Raw genomic sequence first — 23,996 nt, forward strand, 5'->3', positions numbered from 1 at the left:
TGCATCCACTTCCTCTACAAATACCCTGACAGATACATGCTACGCAGCACCATATATTAAGTTTTGCTAACAAACTGCCCATAAACAGAAAATTATTTAACTTTAACATAAGGGAACATTAAAGACTGAGTACAAAATTGTAACATTGAATAAACTGCTTCCAATTAATTTGTAATTGTTATAAAAAATATGATGATGATATCCATGATATAAATAAGAAATTTGTATTGAGTATTTTATCATGATATAGATATTATATAGTCATAATACTGTGGGAATGCACAATTTCGGGTCACTTTAAGATCAGTTGATCTTCTGTTTATCTCGTATCATCATAGGAAACATCACAGTGATATACATTGCTTATGGGCATTTAAGATAGCATCTGTTGAATGGTTAGGTCAAACTGAGACTTTACAGTTGAATGGTTCTGCCTGTTTCTGTTATCACTGAGTCAAATGTGAATGCAGGACTCTAGGTGTGGATATAGGTATGTTGATTGGGTTAGGTCTGGTGAAGCTCTTGCAGGCTCCTGTAGCTTGTCACTTCCTTTGTAACACCTCTAAGGATGGCCCACCGAATGCGTATAAAATTACAATGTATGTCTCCCTTGGTTAAACTTGATGACTACAGCGCAAAACAACATATTCTGATATTGAAGACTGATACTCTCATCTGCAATAAAGAATCCTGCTGAAGATACTTCCAAGTCTCCTGGTCTTCTCTGCAAATTCCCAACAATACCGAACCCAATTTATAGCTACTAGATAATTAGCCACTTACACTAATTTACATACACATAATACACATAATTACACTAAGAACATGCCGGTAATTCAGCTTGCAGACGAAGACTGTCACTCACAGACATTGCTAGAATATGCCTAAATGCTTTGACAAATATACAAAAAAAATACATGATAGTTACTTTTTAAAAACCTCCATTTTTGCTTATGCAATTTTATAGGTGAGACGTGATTATTTATTAACTTCCTGGAACAAAAAGAGAGTTTCTGAACTCTCTTTATTGAACTCTTTAATGAAAAGCGATTTCCTCTTTCTTTTAAGATGTCTGATCACTAACACTGTTGACGAATGAACCGAGCCCTTGTTCTCTTGTTTCAAAACAGAAGGAGAAAGCCTTTACATAAAAGTAACACATTAACTACAAGTCTGTGAGCTTTGCTGAGAGATAGTGTCCAATTTCAAGGCCAACAGCTAACAACAGATAATGTGAACTCTATGATGGAGAAATTCTTCATCTAAATAGACGACTCGCTATCTGTGCTAACCATAACGAAGATTATAGCTTTACCTCTGACTGTTACAAAGCGCTGACACTGGAAACTCCTTCCTTAAATGCTAAATAAATGTGTCTTAACGGAAAACTACTAGAATGAACCTGTGATTAGCAGCTGCACTATTGTCAAAGCTGCTCTTATAGAAAATTAATCAACACCTTCTTTACTAGATAAGAATATTCGATGATGCTGTGGTTAAAATACAGTAGGATAATATACTGTAAATGTTAGCTCACAATGGCCTAATGGCCTAGTTAGAGAAGAATGGTTTTCAGACAGGAGAGATGAGTCAGGCTGTTTATAGCTGCTATAAAGGAAGAGATAACAGGAACTACCTTGTTTCATGGATGTTCCACAGCATTAAATGTAACTATAAACAGATAAGAGTATGATTTGTCGTCATCAGTAAATTGCTATGTAATACACTGTGCCATTATAGTATAGTATATCACACAATCCCTTTGTTGATTATTTTCCTGTAACAGCACGGCCCTAAAGTGTTTTATTCCGTACATAATGTAGTCTGAATCTGATTTATTCACAGTCTAATAAAATTGTGTATTGTGTGTTAAAATTGAGGCTATAATCTTTCCTTAATTGTTCGAAATATGAGTCTTATAGCTCCAGTGCAAAACACATGAAACAAAATTCAGACTGACTGACTACATTTGGAGTAAGGAAAGAAATGCGGATTTTTTTTTTGTTGTTGTTGCAAAACTATTCCTTTAAGACCCTGCTATGAGCCTTGGCTCTGGATTCAAGGTAGACCAGAGGATACTGATTTCATGTAGCATTCACTACAAAACTTGCCTGAACTGTCTTGCTTGATGACTATTCCAGCTCATTGTTCATTACCATGCTGAATAGCTACTCTATCTGTGTCTAAAGGCAGGATATTATGCTGTGTGTAATTAGATGACGCATGTAGTTAATCATCTGGGGTGAAAGTGAAGGCACCAGACTTCCTCACTGCTAATGGCTGCCTTTCCTTTCATGACACCACTTATTTGGAAGCCTGGAGCTTAACTCTCTATGAGCAGACGTCAGTGTGTGTCAAAAGCTGAACAAATCACAACTAGATCAAAACCATATCACAACTTTCTAACTGCTTTGTTCCATTCTTGCCCTGGAGCTCGGTTTTAAATCCATCTGTGATATTGGTATTACAGTAAGTATGTTGTGTTTCAGCAAGATGATGTCATCAGGTGTTGGGAGTTAAAGGGAAACTCACCAGCTTCTCTCCAGAGAGCACCTCCAGGAGCTTGATGAGCATGCGTCCATCCCGTAGGTCCATGTACAGGTCTGTAATGCGGCAGGAGACCCGTGCCAGGTGTGAGTTGACCCATTTTGTGAAGGTCTTCTTCTGCACCGCCTCACGCTCATCTACAGGATGGGAAAAAGGAAAACGGTAGAAAGAGAAGTCTGGTATTTGTCATCTTATAGATGCCTCCAAATATTTGAAATTGACTAAGTAGCCAATTTTTTTTCTTTCAATCACTGCTTGCTATCCACCATTTCCTTCAGATTTTAAGGACCTTATGTAGGTATTTGCCACAGTCATGGATTCCCCTTTGTGCTTTTATTTTCGTTTCTGTTTTCGTCTTGTCTCTGCTTCCCGTCACTGGTTTCTTCCCTGATTGTATTCACCTGTTCTGCTTTGTTTCATATTAGCTCCTGATTACTTTGATTATTTATACTCTGATGTTTCTATGTCTTGTTGCAAAGTATCATTGTGCTTTTAGTATTGTTATATCCGTAATTTTTATCCGTAGTTTTCCGTAACCTAGCTAAGGATAACTTGCATGCTAAAAGTTCACTAGTTTGGTTAAGCCATCTGAAAAGAGTGCTGGCATAAAGCTAGGGTTATGCAGATCATCAGCTAAGGCTAACTTTTGTTACTGTTTGTACCACATTAGCATGCACATGTCATTAGAGTATGCTACAATGAATATAAAAAGTCTACACACCCCTGTTAAAATGGCAGGTTTTTGTGAAGTAAAAGAATGGCAAAAAGATAAATCATGTCAGATCTTTTATCACCTTTAATGTGCAATTGCAAAGTATACGAATAAAGTAAAAAAAAATAAAATAAAAACAAGCAGAAAATTTTCTAGGGGGAAAAAGATATATAAAAACTTACAAGAACATAGTTGCATAAGTGGGCACACCCCTAAACTAATACTTTTTTGAAGCAGCTTTTCATTTTATTACACGACTCAGTCTTTTTGGCTAAGAGTCTATCAGCGTGGCACATCTCGACTTGGCAATATTTTCTCACTCTTTCTTGCAAAAACATTCTAGATCCGTCAAATTGTGAAGGCATCTCCTGTGCACAGCTCGCTTCAGGTCACCCCACAGATTTTTAGTTGGATTCGGATCTGGGCTCTGGCTAGGCCATTCAAAAACACTGAACTTTGTTTGATTGAGCCATTTCTTTGTTGACTTGGATGTATGCTTTGGGTCATTGTCATGCTGAAAGGTGAAATTCTTTTTCATCTTCAGTTTACTAGCAGACACCTGAGTGTTTTGCATTAAACTTGACTGGTATTTGTAGCTATTTATGATTTCCTCCACCTTGATAAACCTGCAGTTCTTGCTGAAGAAAAGCAGCCCTAAAGCACAATGCTGCCACCACCATGCTTCACCAAGGGTATGGTATTGTTTTGTTGATGTGCTTTTTTGCACCTTTTGGAATTATGGAATTTTTCCAAACACTCCAAACACTTTTTGGAATTGGTCTCATCAGAACATATCACATTTTGCCACATGGTTTGGGGTGATTTAATTGGGTTTGGGTGTTTTGTTTTTTTTTTTTTGGAGAAAGGGCTTCTGTCTAGTCATCCTACCCCATAGCCCCGACATGTGAAGAATTCGGGAGATTGTCACATGTAGGGAGCAACCAGCACTTGCCAGAAATTGCTGCAAAATGTTGCTGTAGGCCTCTTGGCAGCCTCACTGACCTAGTCCTAGTCTTCCCATCAATTTTAGAGGGATGTCCTGTTCTAAGTAATGTCACTGTTGTGCCATATTTTCTCCACTTGTTGATTCCTGTCTTTACAGTGTTCCATGGTATATACAAATTCCTGGAATTTTTTTTTGTAACCCTCTCCTGATTAATATTTTTCAACAATGAGATCCTGTTCCTGCTTTGTAAGCTCTTTGAGGCCCATGGCTTTTCCAGTTGGATGTTACCAAGAAGATGTCAGGAAAAACCTACAGGAACAGCTGAACTTTATTTGGGGTTAACCAGTCACTTTAATTGGTGTATATTAATTAGTATTTAACGTGAGTTTGAATGTGATTGGTTGATCCTGTCCCAACTCATTGTATTATCTCGTCTCTGACAGAGCTTTAACTTGATGCTATTCTTATGTTTTTGATGGAGACTACAAAGCATTTATGTTAGTCGCTCTGGATAAGGGCGTCTACCAAATGCTATAAATATTAACGTAGGAGTAGGTATGGCTTGTGATTGTTTTTTCTAAAATAGAAATAAACCATATTTGCTGCATAATTTTACCAAAAAAAAATCCTTGTGTATATTTGTGTACCAGATGGCTTACCAACCAGACAGCCCACAGTCCAGCAAACTTGGTTTCTGTTAGCTCACAAGACAAAGGTTTATGAATTCAAAGGTCAAAGTCCCCCTAGATAATGTGGGTGTGAAGCAAAAGTAACTGCTACTAGAAACGAATGCCTGTTTCAAGTCCTAGTTTTTTTTTTCCCTTTCACTGAATTAGCTTTTACACAAGGCAACTTTTATTTGTGTTCGCTTGACCTGTTTCATCTCCTGTATCATCAAAGTAAGGAGTCAGAAATTGTAAATGGTTTAACTATAAATGTCGGCACCCATGTATTTAGGTTTGGGTGTGGTCTTTTTTTCTCTTGTTGACCCCACTCTAACCTGTGGAGGTAAGATTAAATCTAACAAGCCAGATGCTCAACCAAATCAGTGTCTTTTCTCTCGCCTCTGCTCTCCAATAAACTATGCTTTCACCACCTTTTATATTTATCATATAAAAGCAGCGGACAGCTGTCCCACCACACCTCCGGCCTCAACATGCACATGCATGCATTCAAAGAAGAGTTTATTTATAATCCACCCAATTTTCCTGTTATTGCATTCCTCATCCCTGCACAGACGTAAGCCTCTCGTTTGATTGTTTTCCCCCTTTAGCGTCTTTCCTGACGTGACCCCCTGCATTCGAAACAAGACAGGATGATTACAGCTCTCCTTGACCCCCCCAGCAGTGCAAACAGAGACAGAACGAGAAACTGAACAGAGAGGGGGTGACAGGGGTCATCGTAACCGACAGCCCGGCCCCAAACAATAGAAAACCATCAAACACAGGAAGAGAACATCTGCCAGAGAGTGTGGACAGAGAGCACGGAGCCAAAGGGGGAGACAACCGCTGAGGATAAAATGAGCCTCTCAAAAAAAAGAAAGTACTAAACTTTTTTCTTCTACTTTGTCTTTTTTAATTTTATTGTTTTATATATATATATATATATATATATATATATATATATATATATATATATATATACATACATACAGTGTAAATACAGTAAATATTTATGTTTCTGAATGTAGAATATATTGTGTATGTTACTCTTTATTTCATTATTATTTTAATTTCTAATAAAAATAGAAATATGTCATAATGCAGATACAGAGGATTGGCCTTATGGTTAATAATGTTAATGTGTGTGTGGGTGTGGGTGTGTGTGTATTACAGTTACAGATGATTGGCTTTCACACACATGCACATGGAGGCAGTGAAGCGCATACAGAATGTGGAGTGATCAATATATGAGGGCCAGAAATATGCTCTGGGGAAGCTGTAAACTGAAACACACACACACACACACATATATGCACACACATAAGCTGCAAAGTGCTGACCATGCGTCTCTCTTTTCCATGTCTATATGTTCCACATGTTCCAGTGCCCTCCAGGGCAAACCAAGCAGTGTGTGTGCACTTCTCTACTCGTCTCTCTCTCACACACACCATGAAATAATAAACTGCCACTAATATTATGTAATAATAATAATAATACTGACAAAGCACTGATGTGCTATACTACAATAAAGCGAAGTACAGCTCGCAAATTAAGGCAGCAGCATATTTTATTATTGTTGAAAACCACAACCTTAAAGGTGATGGTGTGTCCTGTTCTGTGTCACACTCAGAATACAGCATCAGAGATACACCAGGTCTCTAATCCTGCTGCTGCTGCCAAGCTAAACAGCACTGTCATCTACAGCAGGTGCGTGACAAAGGGTGGGCGATGTGTAGCAGAAATGGAAATATCATTGCGTGTGTCATATTTGGGTTTTCCTGATATTTGATAAGATGTGGAATAGACAAAACAGCAAAAAAAGTATTTAAAAAATAACATCATATTGAGCTAAAAGCCAATGCTCTCTGTTAATAAATCTTTAGTTGCTTAATGTTGTTTATACCACAGCACTTTTGAATTCTCGACTCTGTTTGGTCAGAAGTTGATTCATTTTCTGTATCAAGCTCGGGCAGTAGCTCTGGCTGTAAGGCAAATCAGAAGTTTATATTACTTCTAATACAATATTGTTTCTATAGTAACAACTAAATCAGGGACTTATATGGTTGTTATTTAAGAAAAATGTATAATCATTGATATGGTGAAGTTTTCTGTAAGGAGATGTTTATTTATATAGCATTTATGGAAGGAGTCTCCAGTATCAGCACTTTGTAACAGTCAGTGGTAAAGCCTCTGGACTTTGCGTTTTCTAGTTTCTCAACAACATGACAAGCTACATCCTTTTGTGAGATAAAACAGAAGCTGTTAAAGGAATGACTGCTTATAGCTACTATAATGTAAGTGATAACAGGATCTAACCTGTTCTGCGGACATTCTACAACATTTAATGTAACTATAAATGGATAAACATTACGATGTCTTGCTCTTTAATAATAAAAACTTGTTAGCGTTGGCAAATTGTTGTAATATAAGAGAAACAAAACATTTCAGAGTGTAGTGGTGTTCGTAAATAATCAACTTTAGATGGTAACAGTAACTCTGCTTCACCACTTCACCCAACCGCTGATTATTTTCGATATAATTTATCACCATAATGACAACATCTCATCAACGCCCACCTTCCCCTTAGATCTCTGTTCTCCCGTTTCAGTATGAATGCGCTACACAGGGGCTTTACTGTAAACCGATAACACCAGTGCTGATGCTTGTGGAGCCCCCATGGGATTGTGGGTAAGGGAACAATGGCGGCAGTGTTCCTCCCCTCAGCCCCCGTCCCCAACCCCGGGGAAGGCCACAGGAATGCGCCAGCATCTGGTCCTACCCTTAGGTAAACACATCCCTCTCTCTCCAATGCTCCACCATTAAAATCTGCCCCGCTGAGCCGTTAGGACCCTTTCACAATAAACATGACTTTGTTCTTTTAAACTCCTCCCACATGATAAATATTACTTTATGTCTAAAGAGAGCACCAATGGTTAAAATGCTCTGGAATCAGACACGATTTCTGAACAAAAGTATAAAAAGTTTAAAAAAGCAGCTATGAAATAACTGAAGTTTGGGAGACAAACAACGCCTGAAGCTCTGCCTTCTTTTTCTGTCTCTTTTTCTACTAGTGATGAAAGTTTACACACCCACCACCTCTCCATCTCCTCCCCATCTCCTTCCTACTCTTCACCAACTCCTAATCGAGACTCTTTTGTGGGAGATTGAGGTTCTCAGAGTTCTCCTTACTTTTTACAGTCACTTTCGCAATCACCTTTTGTGTTGTTTTGTTGAAGCACGTCCCGTTGTCTGCACTTGCAAACCTATTTTTAGCAGTGTAAAGTGAATGATATCTCTAACTGGCAGTCAATTTGGAAGCAAAAAAAGTAGCAAGCCATCTGGATTCTTGACAAAGTTGAGAACTAGTCGATATATACTGCTGGGTCTCCAATTTTTTTGACATTTATTATATATTTCCTGTATACATGTCTATTACTTCTGGTCAGCCCTGGTCCTGTGGTGCTTATTTTTCACTGTATTCCAGAAAAAGGTATAAGTGAATTGTTTTATAGTTAATTCTATTTATAACTAAATAATTTAAGTGTTAAATGTTTATTAATTATAGTTAACTGTCTATGAGTTTTTAATCTATAGGCTTAACAGATTTAAATAAAGCACTCATCATAAACCCTGAGAGCAAGCAGTTAATAAGATTTAGCTTTCCATATTTAATTCTGTATCTTTTTTTTTGGTATGTGGGTCTGTAATAATACAAGCAGCTCCAAGGGTTCAAAATGTTCTGAGTAGCAGTGTATGTACCTGATAAATCAGCCTGATAAAACAGAATTCATTGCTATTAAAAATCCTTGTGTAATTAATTGCATGAAACCCAGAATTTTCATCATGATGACCTTTCATGATAATTTTGGGTCACCTTGTCCTCAATGTACTGACGCTGAGAACAACAAGTTAGTCTCTAGGCAGATTGGACAGTGGTGTCTCAACATGGCTATAATGGCTGCAAATCTTACTGATTTATTGACCTTAACATCCATCAAACAAACCACTCCCATACACGGAAAAATCTCCGGATGGGTTCAATGCCAAAAAAAGGAAAACCATGCAAATTGAAATGCAAGGCAGAAAGAAGGAGGAGTGTGTGTTTGTGTATGTGTGTGTGTGCAGTCCAGAGATGACTTCCTTTTTCTCTCTCTCTGATGTATCTGCATCCTGTGGGGAGAGGCTCTGCAGAATGAAATTCCTCAGACGTCATATGTGTTAAATACGTGATGGGGCCACTGAGGTCACAGCACCATGTTTAGAGTGTTCTCCTTTTCAACTTTTGCATGTACATAGGTAACAAATTAGTTGAAATAAAGCAACACAAAAAGAGGATTTGTCTATACATTTGGAACAAAAGATGAGACTCGAACCAGACAGGATATATGTATATAATCTAAAGCACTAGACCAAATATGTAGACGATCGTGTTTTCCACAAGTCGCTACATAGACTCAGTTAACCTTGTATATTTGCTTTCCATATTAAACATGGCAAGCCTGCCGCTCTCACAGTGAGAAACATTGGCACTCACTTCTCAAAGAATATAAATGAGGGAAAGATGACGTCTCAGTAGGAACACTGCAGTCTTGTGAGGTACACAGCGCTGTGGGTCAGGTTCCTGGATTACGATGTGTCAATGCACGTTCAGCTGCAATTAATTAGGCCAAAATATGTTTGAAAAGGTTTTCCACTAGGCTGGGCTGACATGCAGGAACGAGTACGAGTGTTAAATGGTATTATGCCATGGTGCTGTTGAATGCTTGACTCTGATTGGTTAAAAGGTGCCTGGGTGCAAGGCTTAGAGTAATGCTCTCGTTCTAATACGTTATCGTTTGACCTAACTGTATGGCGGGAATCGTATCGTAATCGGGTGTTCCACATAAACAGATATAAAATCTGTTGATATGGTGATATTTCTATAAGGAAACATTTATTTAACATTTACGGGAAGGAGTCTCCAGTGTCAGCACTTTGTAACAGCCAGAGGTAAAGTTTTCCCCCACAGGAAAGTCTTCAGGACGGAGATGTTTACGTTTTGCGCTTCCTTGATAACAAGCTATTATTTTTTTTTTGCCTTATTAATTTCAAAAGAGTAAAAAAATAGGCTGGCAAGGGAACGATTCTTTATAGCTGCTATAACGTAAGTCACAACAGCAACTTGTCCACAACATAAACCATAACTATGAAGAAACAAAAAGTATGACATGTGCTGTTCTAGGATAATGATCAATTTCAGGGTGGTAAATGTGACGTTTTGCATTGGGCTGCATTACATTCATATTATTGATTATGAATTTTATCACCGTGTTGGTCGACACAATGATCCAAAACCATAAGCGAATTCCATGTTGAATGTACAGTATGCTGGTACCAAGGTTGCACGAATTATTGTTATTGCAATACTGGTTTCTGCAACAGTCATCAGAGAAATCTGCATGGTTGTTTCGATGTTTAACTGTGGAGTACCAAAATAAAACTTCAGGTGTATTGTGTAGCAGTACAATTACAGCATAGTGAGAGACACTTCCTGTGGCTTGAATTTCACCCTTAGCTACATTTTGCCAAGTGTGGATATACTATATTGTTCTTGTGCATGGTCTGATAATTGGGGATTTGTGCTCTTATGTGGTGAAGAATTTTTTTCCTGGTGTGTCTATGCAATGCCACTCAATATAAATAGAAAAATATATCACAGTGTTAAGAAAGCAGAACACCTCAGTACAGTTTTCATGCTCTGCTGCTTTGGAGAGATCAGCAAGCGTTCTGTTATTGCATGCTTCAGCGAAAGCAAAATGAAAGTTCTGCTCACTCTTGTCTCTCCACAATGGAGCAAATGGAGCGCTGATTCCGCCTGGCGTCTCTGCTCATTTTTCGTTTTGGAGCTTTCTCACTTTCTCTCATGCACAAAGCAGATTTTCACCTCACCCTTTTTCCCTCTCACAGCCTCACAGCCAAGGCTCAAACAGCTCCATTCTGTTTCTTTGAGTCACTTCCACCAGTGACACTAACAGCCCAATTCAACTGTTTCTCCGTCGCTGGAGCAAAGGGTCAGACTGCACAGACAGGCCATGACACCCACAGGGTAAATCACGCTGGGAAAAACGCTGGGAACTCGGCACACATGACATGCCTTAGGCTCACAGAGAATCTTCTAGGGTTCTGTGTCTGTGTTCTGAGACCACGGCCCTGCCAGCAGCCGAACAGACGGCCACAGAGTGAGCCATGCTGCAAGAAGTAGGGGATTGGCAGAGCTACATGTGGAGGACAAAAGCAGGGTTTCAGCATGGATCCTGGAAGATCCTCCACAGCTTGCTCTCAGAAGAACATCTGAGGCATCTCCAAGAGACTCCAAAAGTCCTAGTCCACTAACAAGAAAACTAAAATATATGCACTGGAAAAGGGTACTTTGTTTTGTCCCGTGAGGTTAAAGGTTCTATGGGGTTCATATCAATTCTTTGTGAAATAGAATTTATTTTTAAATCTTCCAGAACTTCTATTTTCATCTTAAAGATAAAGATGTTTAGAAACTTGGTGTCTTGGGTCTTTTTCCACTGACAGAATATCCATGTTTTTTTCCAAAAGGCTGTGTAAATTTCCATAGTGGATCTCAGTGCCTTTAAATGTCATATTTTTCCAGACTTTTCAGGCAGGTAGATGATGTGGAACCCTACACCAGAGAGTTTTCAGAAAATGTTCCAAGCAGAATTCATTTAGAAAGAGATCTATTAACCACCCAAAGAACCCTTGATGAATCCTTTGTTCTATATACTGTATATAAACACCCAGTCACTGACGCATCTCACTTTGTTTTACTCCCAAATCAGGATTATGCCAATTCCCATCCACTAGCTAGCTGTCATGCTATGTCACAGGGAACTGGGCACTCATAAGAAAAAAGCTAACTGCCCTCATCTGCAAACACAAGCTCACAGACACACACAGTTGTCACTCTGATTGACAGGGGAGACAGTAATGCCATGCTCCCTCTGTTGGACTTTCACCCATGTGTGGTTGTAGTATCATAGGTAGTCGAAATTGTGATCTCCTGACAATAGGAACACTTTTCTGTTGTCTCACTTTTAAATATTCTTCAACAGTGACAGTATAAGCAACAATTTGTATTTCTTTTCCATAATAAAAGAGTTTTTGGTAGTTGATTTATCTTTTTAAACTGTTCCAGTAAAGAGATAAGTTGATATAACCGTCATCCAACACTCCAGAGGAAGAAATATTCAAAATTCAATTTTGTTATGAAGTTGTTATGGTTGCACACATATCCAAGATCATCTGGATGTTCCCTTGTGTGAGCTGTAAGCTGTAGGCCAGCGGTGTGCAATATACTCTGTCTGGGACGCTCTGGTTTGTCTCTGCTTTTTGGCAATAGAAGTAGATATGGTCCATTTGTCTTGGCTGATATATACTGTCCAGAGAGTCTGGGGAAAGTGTTAGCGAAGCTTAGGGTCACTTTTTAACTGTGTAGTAATATGCACAACACCAAGAAAATATTAAATTTTAATATTTTTATGCATGATTAAGCAAATCAGTATATCTTTCCAGAGAAGATAAATTTTTATGACTGAGCATAAGGTACCAACACACCAGAGTGATCTCAAACAGGTATTTCACAGATGAAAGGTCAAGCTGTTGTGTTTCAGTCTGTAAATTCCCTGCTGTTAAATGCTTTATCATTTGGGACAGGGCGAGTGCACGGTTTACTGATTACCAAGAGAGAGTCGTCTGTCCAACTCTTTCCTAGCGTGATCTATAGCACTGAAAGTAGACCGGACACAGTCCTTGTGCTTGCACAATTCTGATTCCTCCTCTAAAGTGACCTTAGTGCTAATAAATAAATTAAATAAATAAATCCATCTAAAGGAACAGATGTTTTATTTCAGAGGGACATTTGTACACTCTGACTCAGTTAATGTGTCTATTCAATAGGAAATGCTGATTTTTATTTTTTTCAAAATAACCATACGGCTCCAATTTTGGTAAAGTTACACATAGAGGTAAAAGACAAACCACATCAAGGACAAAGTTGTGTAAAAGCAAAAAGACAAAAAAAATACTGAGTGTTTTCAGACAGCCTGGAGCACTCCCACTGCTCAGTCCAGCTTGGCTGCATCATTATCATAGTACCATTATCATTAGAGATCTACTTGTCTAGTTATGGCAAAATGATAAAATTATTTCAATTTCCTTTCACTTTGACTGACCTTTTTGACACATTAAATTAAGCCTTTAAGCTTTCATGACTACCAGACAGTGTCACTCCTGCTGCCATTTCATCAGTCAGTGACAACAAAAGGACAGTAGCACTAAAAAGTAGCTCTTTTGTTTCTTCCCTCTGTCTCGTTGAATAGAATGACGTTCAAAAGTAATGCCATAAATATCACAAATGGCCAAATATGCTCAAATACTCTGCTGGTACCATGAACCACAAATGCTATAGGCAGGCTGAACAAAAACAACCGCTCCCACTTTCCTCGACTTGCCATTGTTGTGCATGACGGCCCATTCAGACTACCCTTTTATTGACTGGTGCGTTAGGGAGGAGGGGGAGTCTAACGTAGTCTTGGAATGTTTGTAATGAAACTCATACATACATGAAAGACAATTTTTTTTTCTTTCTGTCTTGGCTTTCTTACTAATCCTGTTTGAAACTCATCCTAGTCTGATCCAGGGAAAGCATCAGACAAATCTACCTCATCACTCAACCCCCCTTACTTCTAGAATTATGAGCTAGCACAGATAGAAAAAAAACGGTAAAATATGTTCCAAGGTTGCTCCTTTTGATCCCCTGTCTTAAATTATAAAACAGTACCTAAGCAAGACCCCATTCTCTTAAGTGATTTGAGCACGATCACATGGCAACGGCTGTAAACAACCAAGCCCTACTTGCAAGAGCAGGCTTACCTTGCAGCTGTTTGAAACGCCCCTCTAGCTGGTTGTAGTTGAAGGGCATCTGAGACGAATAGCCAGATCCATGATAGAGATCCTCAGCCCCCCCAGACCCCCAGTCCGTCTCCATGTTTCCTTACTCAAACAGGATCCAGAACTCCCAAACTCCTTGGAAAGCACGGAAAAGCAAGAGTGCCAAAGATGGAGGGAAGCAAGAAAGCAAAGCAAAGATTCACCGGGATTTCTTTTCTCCTTCAAACTCAGGTTTGTTCCTTTTAGCAGAAGTGAACAAAAAGAAATCCAAAAGACTCAGGAACTGGTCCGTTAGGGGTTTATTCCAGTGTAGAACTTGAGAAATATTCAACACAGCAGGATCTGTTCCAGAGAGGAGAAGGAGGAGGAGAAGGAGGAGGAGGGAAGCATGCGTCTCCTCTGATTGTTCTCGGTCTGTCTTCCCTCCCTGGCCGTTCAAAAGTGGCCTCTCCCCCCACGGCTAAGCATGCACACACCCACCACCTTTCCCTTACTCAGCTATTCCTCAGTCAAGCCTCTCTCAGGGGAAAAAGGGAGCTACAAAGTGAGGACCACAAAATCATTTCAGCAATAGAGAGGTCTTGAAGCGAAGCAGGCTAATGAAAGGGCTTCCCTCCAGCACAGCACACCTTTGTCGGGCCAGACTAGGAGGAGGTGGTGGGTGGAAGGAGGACTCGGGGTTGTAATTTCACCGGAGGCCCTGCCATTCCCTGTGTGTTTAGCAGTGATGTCACCACCCTCATTACCATAAAGGCAGGCAATAGGCGGAGCAAACAAGGAGAAGGAGAAGGAGGAGGAGGAATGTACCAAGCCTCCAGTGAAGAGAAGGGGTAGAAATGGAACAGGATGACATCTAGTTTCCCTGCATTGTTGTTTTGGAAGCTTGATGGATGGAAATGTGTTGCCACAAGAAATGCTAAAAGCCTTTTTGGGGATGTCAGAGCAACCGACGTCCTGTCTAAAAGCTCGTTTGCAAACATCCTGCTTGAGCAGTCACACGTCACCACCCCCCACCTTTCCTGTCGCACTTCCGTTTGTACAAATACAAAGGGGAAGGCTCCACCTCTGCATACATGTGTGTGGACTTTCAAGCGAGTCCTTCGAGTAAGTAAATATGTAGCACACTTCCTCTGAGAGCACTAGCTCTTGTGTCTTGGGCCTTCTGTCTGGGGTCTACTCCTGGGCTTGGCTGCCCTCACTAGAGTATATCACAGAGGGAAAATTTCCTTATGATTAATGAGCTGATGATAAATGTCTCCATAAGCATCCTGTCTGCTCTCTGTCCCCTAATGGGACAGAACTTGGACCTCAACACAGAGCAGAGTCAGTTCTTGTTATGCACTAGCGGATGGAGAGAGCGTTTGTGGAAAAAAAAAGGCTGAGATTTATTCTGGGACATAATTTAGCTGGTCTTATTTTAACGTTTAACAGGAATAGCACATGAAACCTTGGTAGGACTCCTATCAATCTTTTCATAAGAGTTATACTGCTGAGCGGGTCTCATCCTTTAATTTTTATAGGCGTCCCTCGTGATATAGAGGACAAGTAGCAGGAATAATGTGGTGCAAAAATTGCCCCCCGTGAGCATATTTTGTTTTTCCCATAATACAATATGCACCATAGTTTATGGACCATGGGATTTTGGCCACAAGATCTGGCCAGACTCAGTGGTTTTGAGAGGAATATTATAGAGAAATACTTGCGGTTGTGTCAGCGGGCAGTCACAAGGAACCCACGTGCTCTCCACGCCCCTGCAGGCATCACTGATCTTTTTTGACCTCCCTGTGCCCTTCTGTTTTCTGTTGCATCTGACTATTAACCGTGGAATGATTTCTCATAGGGCTTCGAGAAGTAACAGTCAGAGATTTGTTTTTACGCTCTCCTTTCTCTTTGAGTAGAAAAGGGAGGGGATGTTTCCTGGAACATGAGTTAGTCACTCTATGCAGCTGTTCACTTCATTTAAAAAGACCAAATTGCTATTGAAGGAAGTTCTCAATAAAACAACAAGTATTGTATATAATGATTTTTTAGTGAAGCTTGACAACTGAGGAAAGTTTGATGGAGTTGCATCATTCAGTAGAGTTTAAAGAACAAGCTGCATTTTTTAAAAACATGGCATGATGTATGTAATATTGCTCCGTTCGACTTCAACTCGAAGTGGGAAGTCATAACTCAGAGTTATGTCATTTTTTTAATGCGACCTCCACATGCTTGAGTAACACAATGGGGAAAAGAAATCGCCTCCATGAACGCTTGCCTTTTGTTTGCTCTGTCCAAGCAACAAATATCCACAACCCAGAAAGCTAAAATTATCCATATCATTGATAACTTTGAAGGTTTTTTTTTTTAACATTTTACACAGTAAAACAATGTGTAGTCTTTGATATAGTGAAGCGTTCTGTGAGTCAATGTTTCTTTAATATATATGGAAGGAGTCTCCAGTATCAGTGCTTTGTAACACTCAGTGGTAAAGTTTTCTAACAGAGGTTAGAGGAGTTTGTGTTTTTCATATCTTAACAACAAGAGAGATCAACTTTTATAACTTCAGAGATGATGGGAACCATCCCAACTTTCCAAATAAGAATTCTAAGTTGAGAGGGCGTTTTCTTCAGTTTTTCCTAGCCAGAGGTCAGAAATTCAGAAGTATGAGCTTTAGCTGAATGCAGCTTATGCCTTGTAGTGAGATACCAGCACTTCCACAACACAATGCCCAACATATAAACCTAATATTGCATTAAAAACCCCTAGAAACAAGAACAATAGCATCTGTATTTGTCTCTAACTCTCCAGCACAAGATAAATATGTGTTTTTAGAGATTGTTTGGCTCTGAACTGTGACAACTTGCCCTTCAGGAAGCATATCTCATGCTTAAAATTTCACATGATGTTGCAATGTGAAGAGAATGGGCCCATGAAACCTCACAACTCATGCCAAAGGTACATCATTAACAGTGACATTTTATTGGCTATGAGCTTATCATATGTGCTGATTTCAGCAGAGCAAATGAATCGGAGGTGTCTGGACAGGAAAGGTGAAGGGTAAGAGAGTACACGGGTGCACAAACATGACGTTATGCAAGAGGCATGCTGTAACCGTGGAGTGGTTTTTACTAGCATCTGGGCGACAAATGCAAGGAAGGAAGCCATGAGGAAGGAAAGAAAAATTCTATGTTTCCTCTAAAGGCAGCCATTAGGAACGCAAGATCCAAAGGCTTGAAATGGCATAAAACATGTGCTTGATTTTTCAGCTTTGCCTATTTAGACACATTTTTTTAAAATGGCTGGCCAAAGATTGGCCATTGGTGAAATACATTTATCATTTCAGTGTGTAGCACTGCTATGGTTTGAGCAGTTGACTTCGTGTAAATATTATAAGGTATTTCCTGATCTGAGGCATTTCTATCATTTATGTTCAGAGGAGCAAAGCTAATAAATCTAACCCATGCTTGTGTGTTTCCTTGGAGGAACCTTTTTATGCTGCTTCACATTTTTCCTCTCCATAATCTGACTGTCTGTTTCAGTTCAATCTGGCAACCGTTAATTGAGGCATGCTGAGGAAAGTGGTGGTGGGGGCTGTATGTCATAGTATTGGCTCTTCTCATAGCAGGCCACATGGTCTACATTAGTGGGGTATGCTGAGTGCTAGCGGGGGGGATTCCTGCCTTATCGACCCTCTGGGACTAAAAAGTTTGCTAGCATTACTTTGCACTTCCTGTCAGTTTCCCCAGAATCAGCTCAGAAATGCAAGAGAAAAGAACTGCTGTTAAGTATTTCCAAAGAACTATTATAAAATTCAAGCAGTGCTTATATTAAATATAAGTAGAGATTAGACTAGAGGTGTGCATCAGGACTGGAATCCTGCAGGACCCAAGAAAAAAGCCAGAGGTGTGGGTAGGTTTTACTTTCATGCAGTGGGAGCAGTCAGATATGAAGCAGGAAAGGGCAAGATTGGACAAACTTTCTGTAGAACGTGGTGGGATTGATCAGACTTTCTGTAGGAGTAAGCATATTTGGACAGAATTTCTTTGGGGGGGGGTGGCCAGAATTCCTTTGGGAGTAGGGGAATTAGCCAGAATTCCTTTGAGAGTGGGTAGGATTGGTCAGAATTCCTTTGGGAATGGGAGGATTGGTCACACTTCGTTCGGGAATGGGCGCAATTGGCAAAAAATAAAAAAATAAAATCTGTGGGAACTGTAGGGATCGGTCAAAATTTCTGCAAATGTGGGGGGATTGAACAGAATTCTTTCTGGAGTGGGGGGATTGGTCAGAATTCTTTCAGTAGTGGGGGATTAGTCAGAAATCCTTCTGGAGTAAGAGGATTGGTCAGAATTCTTTTGGGCTCAGCGGGATTGGTGAGAATTCCTTTGGTAGTGAACAGGATTGTTCAGAATTCTTTGGGTTGGGTGGAATTGGTCAGAATTCCTTTGGGAGCATGCAGGATTGATCATAATTCCTTCAGGAGCACGTGAGACTGGCCATAATTTCTTTGAGAATGGGCAGGATTGGTCATAATTCCTTTGGAAGCAGGTGAGATTGGTCACATAGAGCAGGTGGGATTGGTCAGCATTCCTTTGTGAGCTAAAAAAAACTTTCCCATGCATACCTCCAGGTTAGACTGCATGATGGGAAGTCATGGATCTTGCCACCACGGTGGCAAGCTCCTTTTGAGTGACTGGTTGCTGGACACAGTGAGGTCAATCACAGAAAGACCTCTTTACTTGAAGAAATATGCATTTTGTTTATATATAGAGAAATGAGCAAGCATTCACGTACTTGAATTCCCAGGGGGTAAACTCACAACCAAATACAGCCTGCTGTGTTTGAGCCCTTGACCAAATTTAATAGCAGCAAGTCTTAAGCAATCTTTATCCTGTAACGCAATGCACGTTTCTGTTTTAAATTTTCTAGAACTTGTTTTCTGCTATCAGTTAGCACCAATATTGTACTACTTAATGTGGTATCTGTATGAAAAATTTATATTGTGACAACACTACAATGTTTAGCTTATTCCAATCTTCTCTCTTCCCTTATAGTTGGTTGGAGTAAGAATGAGAGAGAGAGAGAGAGAGAGAGAAAGGGGTGTATGCTCTGTGTGCTAAGGAATGCAGGAAAGCAGAATCATGTGAAATGCAGGATGCTCACTGGAATTCTAGGAGGCTTTTTTTCAACACTCCTAAAACAAGATTGTGGTCCCGGGCAAACAAAGGAGACCATACTATATTTTACATTCCATCTTTTTTGAGTTTTTACAGGAATATTTTTAAGTACTCTCTGAGCTGTGTGGGGGGAGTAAACGAGAGGTTTGGAGGTTTAAAGCCAGGCCTGTTTAAGCTCCACTGCCCTCTGGCAATAACAAGTCTCACTCCTCTGGTGCTTTTAAGAGTGCTCTCTCGCCCAGTGCTCTCTCTCTCTTGTCTCCCATGCCATCTTACAGCCCTTCAGTAGGCAGCCATCATAAACAACATCATGTCTCTGTAAACAGTGCACTTATGGCACTTTAAAACGACCGCTGCTGGGAGAAAATAGCTGAAAACAGACACAGTAAATGTGCTACTGTCCGGATATCCCTGTCATTTCTATATGCATAAACACAACTGGCTAGGAATGTTAAATAACATACTCAAATCTGATTGCAGGAGTAGGAATGGTTTCTAGTGTCCTCTGAGCATTACTGAGCCATGTAACTGAGACCAGCATAATTACAGGATCCCTGTAGTGCAGCAAGCAAAACGTAAAAACGAACTTTCACTTGAATAATAATGCATTAGGACACTGAGTATTGATTTTTTCTGTACCCTGAGCCATTTACATGATCCACAAAAGCATGTATCCTATTACAATCTAATCTGGATATCTTCTGAAGAATAGTAAGTAGAAAAGAGCAAGACTAAATGGAAAGGAATGAGAGTACCAGCAGAAGGTCAGTTAGTAAAAAAACATTTTGTGTGCCTCTAAACTAGTAATGACACACCCATTGTACATTTCAAAATACTGCTTATTACTATTAAAATATTTAAAAATGTAATTATCTATATGGAATACAGTTGTGCATGGAATGCAACACAAAGGACATCTCACTATGGAAAAATTCCATGTTGGCCTTTCTAAACAAGACATTTAGGCTGCTTTCACATTTGGCATTTTTTTTCTCAGCAACCAGCACACATTTTACTACAAAAACTGAACAGAACGTGGCTGTTTCTAAAAAGCACTGCTGTCTGCTTTTTTGGTCACATTGGAGCTTCCACAGCTGAAAAAATGTAAACTTTTCAAAAAAGCACAGAGTGATGTCAAGCGCATTTTAACCTCCAGACCAATCAGGTTGGTAGCTGGGAGGGGACACTAAAAGGAGTTCGTTCCAACAGTTTAACTAAAATTAAACTTAATGCAATTTAAATAAAACTAGCAGCTTGTCTATTTTTGCGACATTCACCAGTATGCGATGTGATGTCACACTTGTAACTGTAGCTGCATCCAGTCAAGTCATAAAGGCAGCTCAAATTTTCTTGATTTTCTGCCTCAAAGGCTACAGCAAAGACAAACAACCTCCTCATCGCATGTTACCCCCCCCCCAAAAAAAGGCCAAGTGTGAAAGCACCCTTATTCCACACACACACACACACACACACACACACAAAAAAAATCTGACATAAGGTATTCCTCAGAGTCTTGGTGTAACCTCGTCAGAGATGCTGCCTCACCTGCTAAGGCCTTGATACGTGAGCGCTCGAACAGGCGGGCTGAACTGTTCTCGTTGTCCCACTCCTCATCCCAGCGGTTGTTGACAGTATCCTGGTACTGCTGCTGGATGTCCATGTGGTCATATTCGGCGGCTACTGTCGTCATCCTGACCTCTCACCTTTTGGCCTTTTCAATGATCACACTTCCTCATGGGCGGCTTCCTCTGAAGCCCTGCAAAGAGGAAGGAAGGAAAACTTTTATATCTAGATATAAATAGCATCAGATAAATCTAAATAACTTTAATCAAGCAGGAATGAAATCCAACCAGTCTGGACTTACAGATAAAAAAGTTCCAACTTTTGCATACAAAGCATGATACAAAGAATGTAAAAAGACACAATAATGGGTCTTAAAGTCCAGTTATGGAAGTTAAATGAGTTCCCAAGTTCATCCTAAAGGGAAAAAATGTATTTGTCTGCCTAAATGCATAATCAATATTATATTTAAATTTTCTGTTTGGGGAGCACAATGGTGCTCGAGTACTGTCACCATCTCACTGCTTCAGGGTTCCTGTTTTGATCCTGAACTTGTGTTATTGCCTGTCCTCATAGGTTTCCTCCAGGTTCTCTGATTTCCCTCCCAATAACATGCCATTAGGTGGATTGGCTACTCTACATTGCCTCTAGGTGTGAAGGGGTGTGTGTATGGTGTCCTGAAAAGGACTGACAAGATTTAATCCCTCCTGGAGCCCAGTGTCCCTGGGATAAGCTCCATCTCCACCTCAACCCTGTCCAGGAGAATGCAAATACTGAAGATGAATGGATGAATGAAGGTACAACCTCCAGGGTGAATTTACACTCAAAGATTAAATAGTAGGTCTTAAGGTCTTAAGGAATGAGTCTGTAGGTACACTACATTCACTATCCCTGGTAAAAAAAATAAAAGAAAAGTATGCTTCAAGGGGTTTCAGTTGACAAGTGCTTGGCCCCCTCAATACATAAGGAGTGTTCCATATTACATACAAGTTCATCTGTTTTTTTACAACTTTACTAACAGAAATATTAAACAGGCTGGGCCCTCCTGTGGATACAGCTGTGTATGAGGCTCTATGTCATGAGAATCAGAGTGAACTCTAGACTACGCCACACCTTCAAAGAGCCTTCTGTACTATCTTTAGGAGACATACCGCCCTCCTCTGGTCAACCTCTAGAACTGCACTGTACAACATCAGCGCTCTTTTATCGGATGAGTGCAGTAATTAGTGTCTCATCTATTTAATTGACAACATGCTGAGTTTTGGGCAAAAGCTGCTTGCTAACCGTAACTCCTTCTTCCTCTCAATCTTTTCTCTGTTAACTGAAATCATCACTCTCCCTTCTGCATGCAAGAGTGCGTATTAGTTTGACGAGCTCAGCGAATACCTCTTGTGTGTATTGTGTGTTTGTGTGAAGGCCTGTTGTCAGCACTATGCCGAAAGAGTCGGAAACCTATGAACCCAGCATGTGTGTGAAGCCTTGCTGCAAAAGTGCCAGACACAACGAACACACAAAACAAACAAAATAGGCGTCTATTCGTGGTGGGAATGCAGGCCTTCCCTCAATGCCTGGCTTGTGGCACTGTTGGCTTCAAACTCCATTTAAAACCTAATTGCTACCATAAGGCTTGAGTTGAGCAAAAAATAATGTGTTTCAGCGCTGTGGGATTCCCCCCCCCCCCCCCTTTTCTTTCAGTACCAACCTCCCACACAGCATTGGGATCAGTGCTCGGCGGTCTGACTAGTTCTGCATGTGAAACGCTTGATTAGCATCTCACTGCAGGAGTCTTGCAATTAGGCTGAACGAGCCTATCGTCAACACCCTCCTGTCCCCGTTTCCCCGTACCAGCCCCTTCTACGTATGACTAAGAGCATTTGCTGTGTCTCTGAGACTCTGAAGGCGGTGCAGTTGGCTAAATATAACCGTGCTACTGGGACAGGTTTTTAACATGTATAGGCTGCAGTGGTTAAAGTGGGCACGGGCACAAAAGCACACACTCTGGCAGCAGAACGGATAAACACACAGGTGGCATTACAATCCAAACGCACCATTTATACACTGAAGCAGCAGTCTGAAAAGAACACACATACACCCACATACAATAGCAGACATATGCACACAGTCGGCTTTCGGAACTTGGCTGATATTTAAACTTCAAGGCACAGTTTGCAGTATAATCACAATTGCACAAAATAACTCCAAGGCAAAAAAAAAAAAAGGACAAAATAACCACAAATAAAAATGAGAAGCACAAAAGGAGAAAAGTACAGCAAAAGAAAAATCATAACTGTAAATGATGGTTAACACAATTCCTTGTTTTTGTTTGCAATATATAAATGTTTCTGCAACTTGCTCAAGCATTGTCTTTGCAATATTTACTTTATTGTTACTGTTAAAGTCCATAATTTCACTCCATTTTAACCTAAAATCTTTAGATAAGTGACATTTTAATTAATTGGGTTTCAGAGGTAGAAATAAACACAATAGGCTTTTGAAATTAGACTATTTTTTGTATCTAGTGAGAAAATAACTAAGTAAGTAACTAATATTACACTAAGTAGCAAGTGCTATACTGCATGGTCAGGCCAAGTCTTGTTAGTAAGCGTGGAGAGGCAAAAAAAAAAAAAAAAAAAATGGAATTAGCTTCCGGGAGTAGCTATTTTTGGTTTGCACAAGTTCATCCAGAATGTGGGGCTGTGTTCTTTTCCTGGTTAACAACATGATGTTCTCTGAGCTAACATTTCCATATAATGCTATCGAGTATTTGTGCGAAGCCCAAAACTGGACATCTGCAAACATTATGGGGACATTTCTTATTAGGTTATATTTCCCTTGCATTTTCATAACTCTGCTTGTCATTAAAAAACAATTGCAAAACACAAACTTGCTAGCTAATGTTAGCTGTTTACTGCTGAATCACATCACACCAGGATCGCCTGATTTTTGCTGTACCGTGACAAAGAAATTAGAAACATAAAACGTCTTAAAATACAAGCATTTTAGAGAATTCTGATTTGATGTGAAAAAGCCAGTAAACAAGAGCTTCTAAAGCTATAAGAGCTTTGGTGCTCAGGGTGGAGACTCACAGGATATCAATAAGCTCATAAGCTGAGGAAATCTACCCTCCGTCCACAAAAACATCATCATATCGATTTTGTTTTTCCTTCCAGATACTGTAAGTCATGCGGATGCCTGACAGCCAGCCAATCGCACTGCACTGTCTCATGTATTGATTGATTAAGCCTTACTGCATCCTCAATAAGAAAAAAACACTCTTGTGAATCCTGATATGTGAATACATAACCATGTTTTGCAAAACAACAATGAAGATGCACTCTGACGAGCAAGGACTTAAAGGACAAGCGCATTTCTGTTAGTCATCAGCATATGATCAGTATGCAACAGTGTGAGTAATGTGGGATACGAGGGAGCCTGTATACGACTCATAATGCGTTTGCATCAGCTGGTTTCCTCTT

General features: G+C 40.0%; 1 protein-coding gene across 2 annotated transcripts in view; it reads right to left on the minus strand.

Moving 5' to 3' along the window:
* sptbn1 (spectrin, beta, non-erythrocytic 1) overlaps positions 1–23,996 on the minus strand; it is an 83,010-nt gene that overhangs the window by 34,951 nt on the left and 24,063 nt on the right. Inside the window, exons 2-3 of one of the 2 annotated variants that reach the window (XM_026930527.3) lie at positions 20,506–20,716; positions 2,533–2,684 (exon numbers count right to left, since the gene is read on the minus strand). In XM_026930527.3, coding sequence (XP_026786328.3) covers positions 2,533–2,684; positions 20,506–20,650 — 297 coding nt within the window. In that variant the 5' untranslated portion in view covers positions 20,651–20,716. Of the gene's footprint in view, positions 1–2,532; positions 2,685–13,786; positions 14,517–20,505; positions 20,717–23,996 lie in introns of those variants that run through there. The other variant, XM_053238332.1, reaches the window with a different exon arrangement.

The sequence above is a fragment of the Pangasianodon hypophthalmus genome, chromosome 11 (genome assembly GCF_027358585.1).
Source record: "Pangasianodon hypophthalmus isolate fPanHyp1 chromosome 11, fPanHyp1.pri, whole genome shotgun sequence".
NCBI lineage: Eukaryota > Metazoa > Chordata > Actinopteri > Siluriformes > Pangasiidae > Pangasianodon > Pangasianodon hypophthalmus.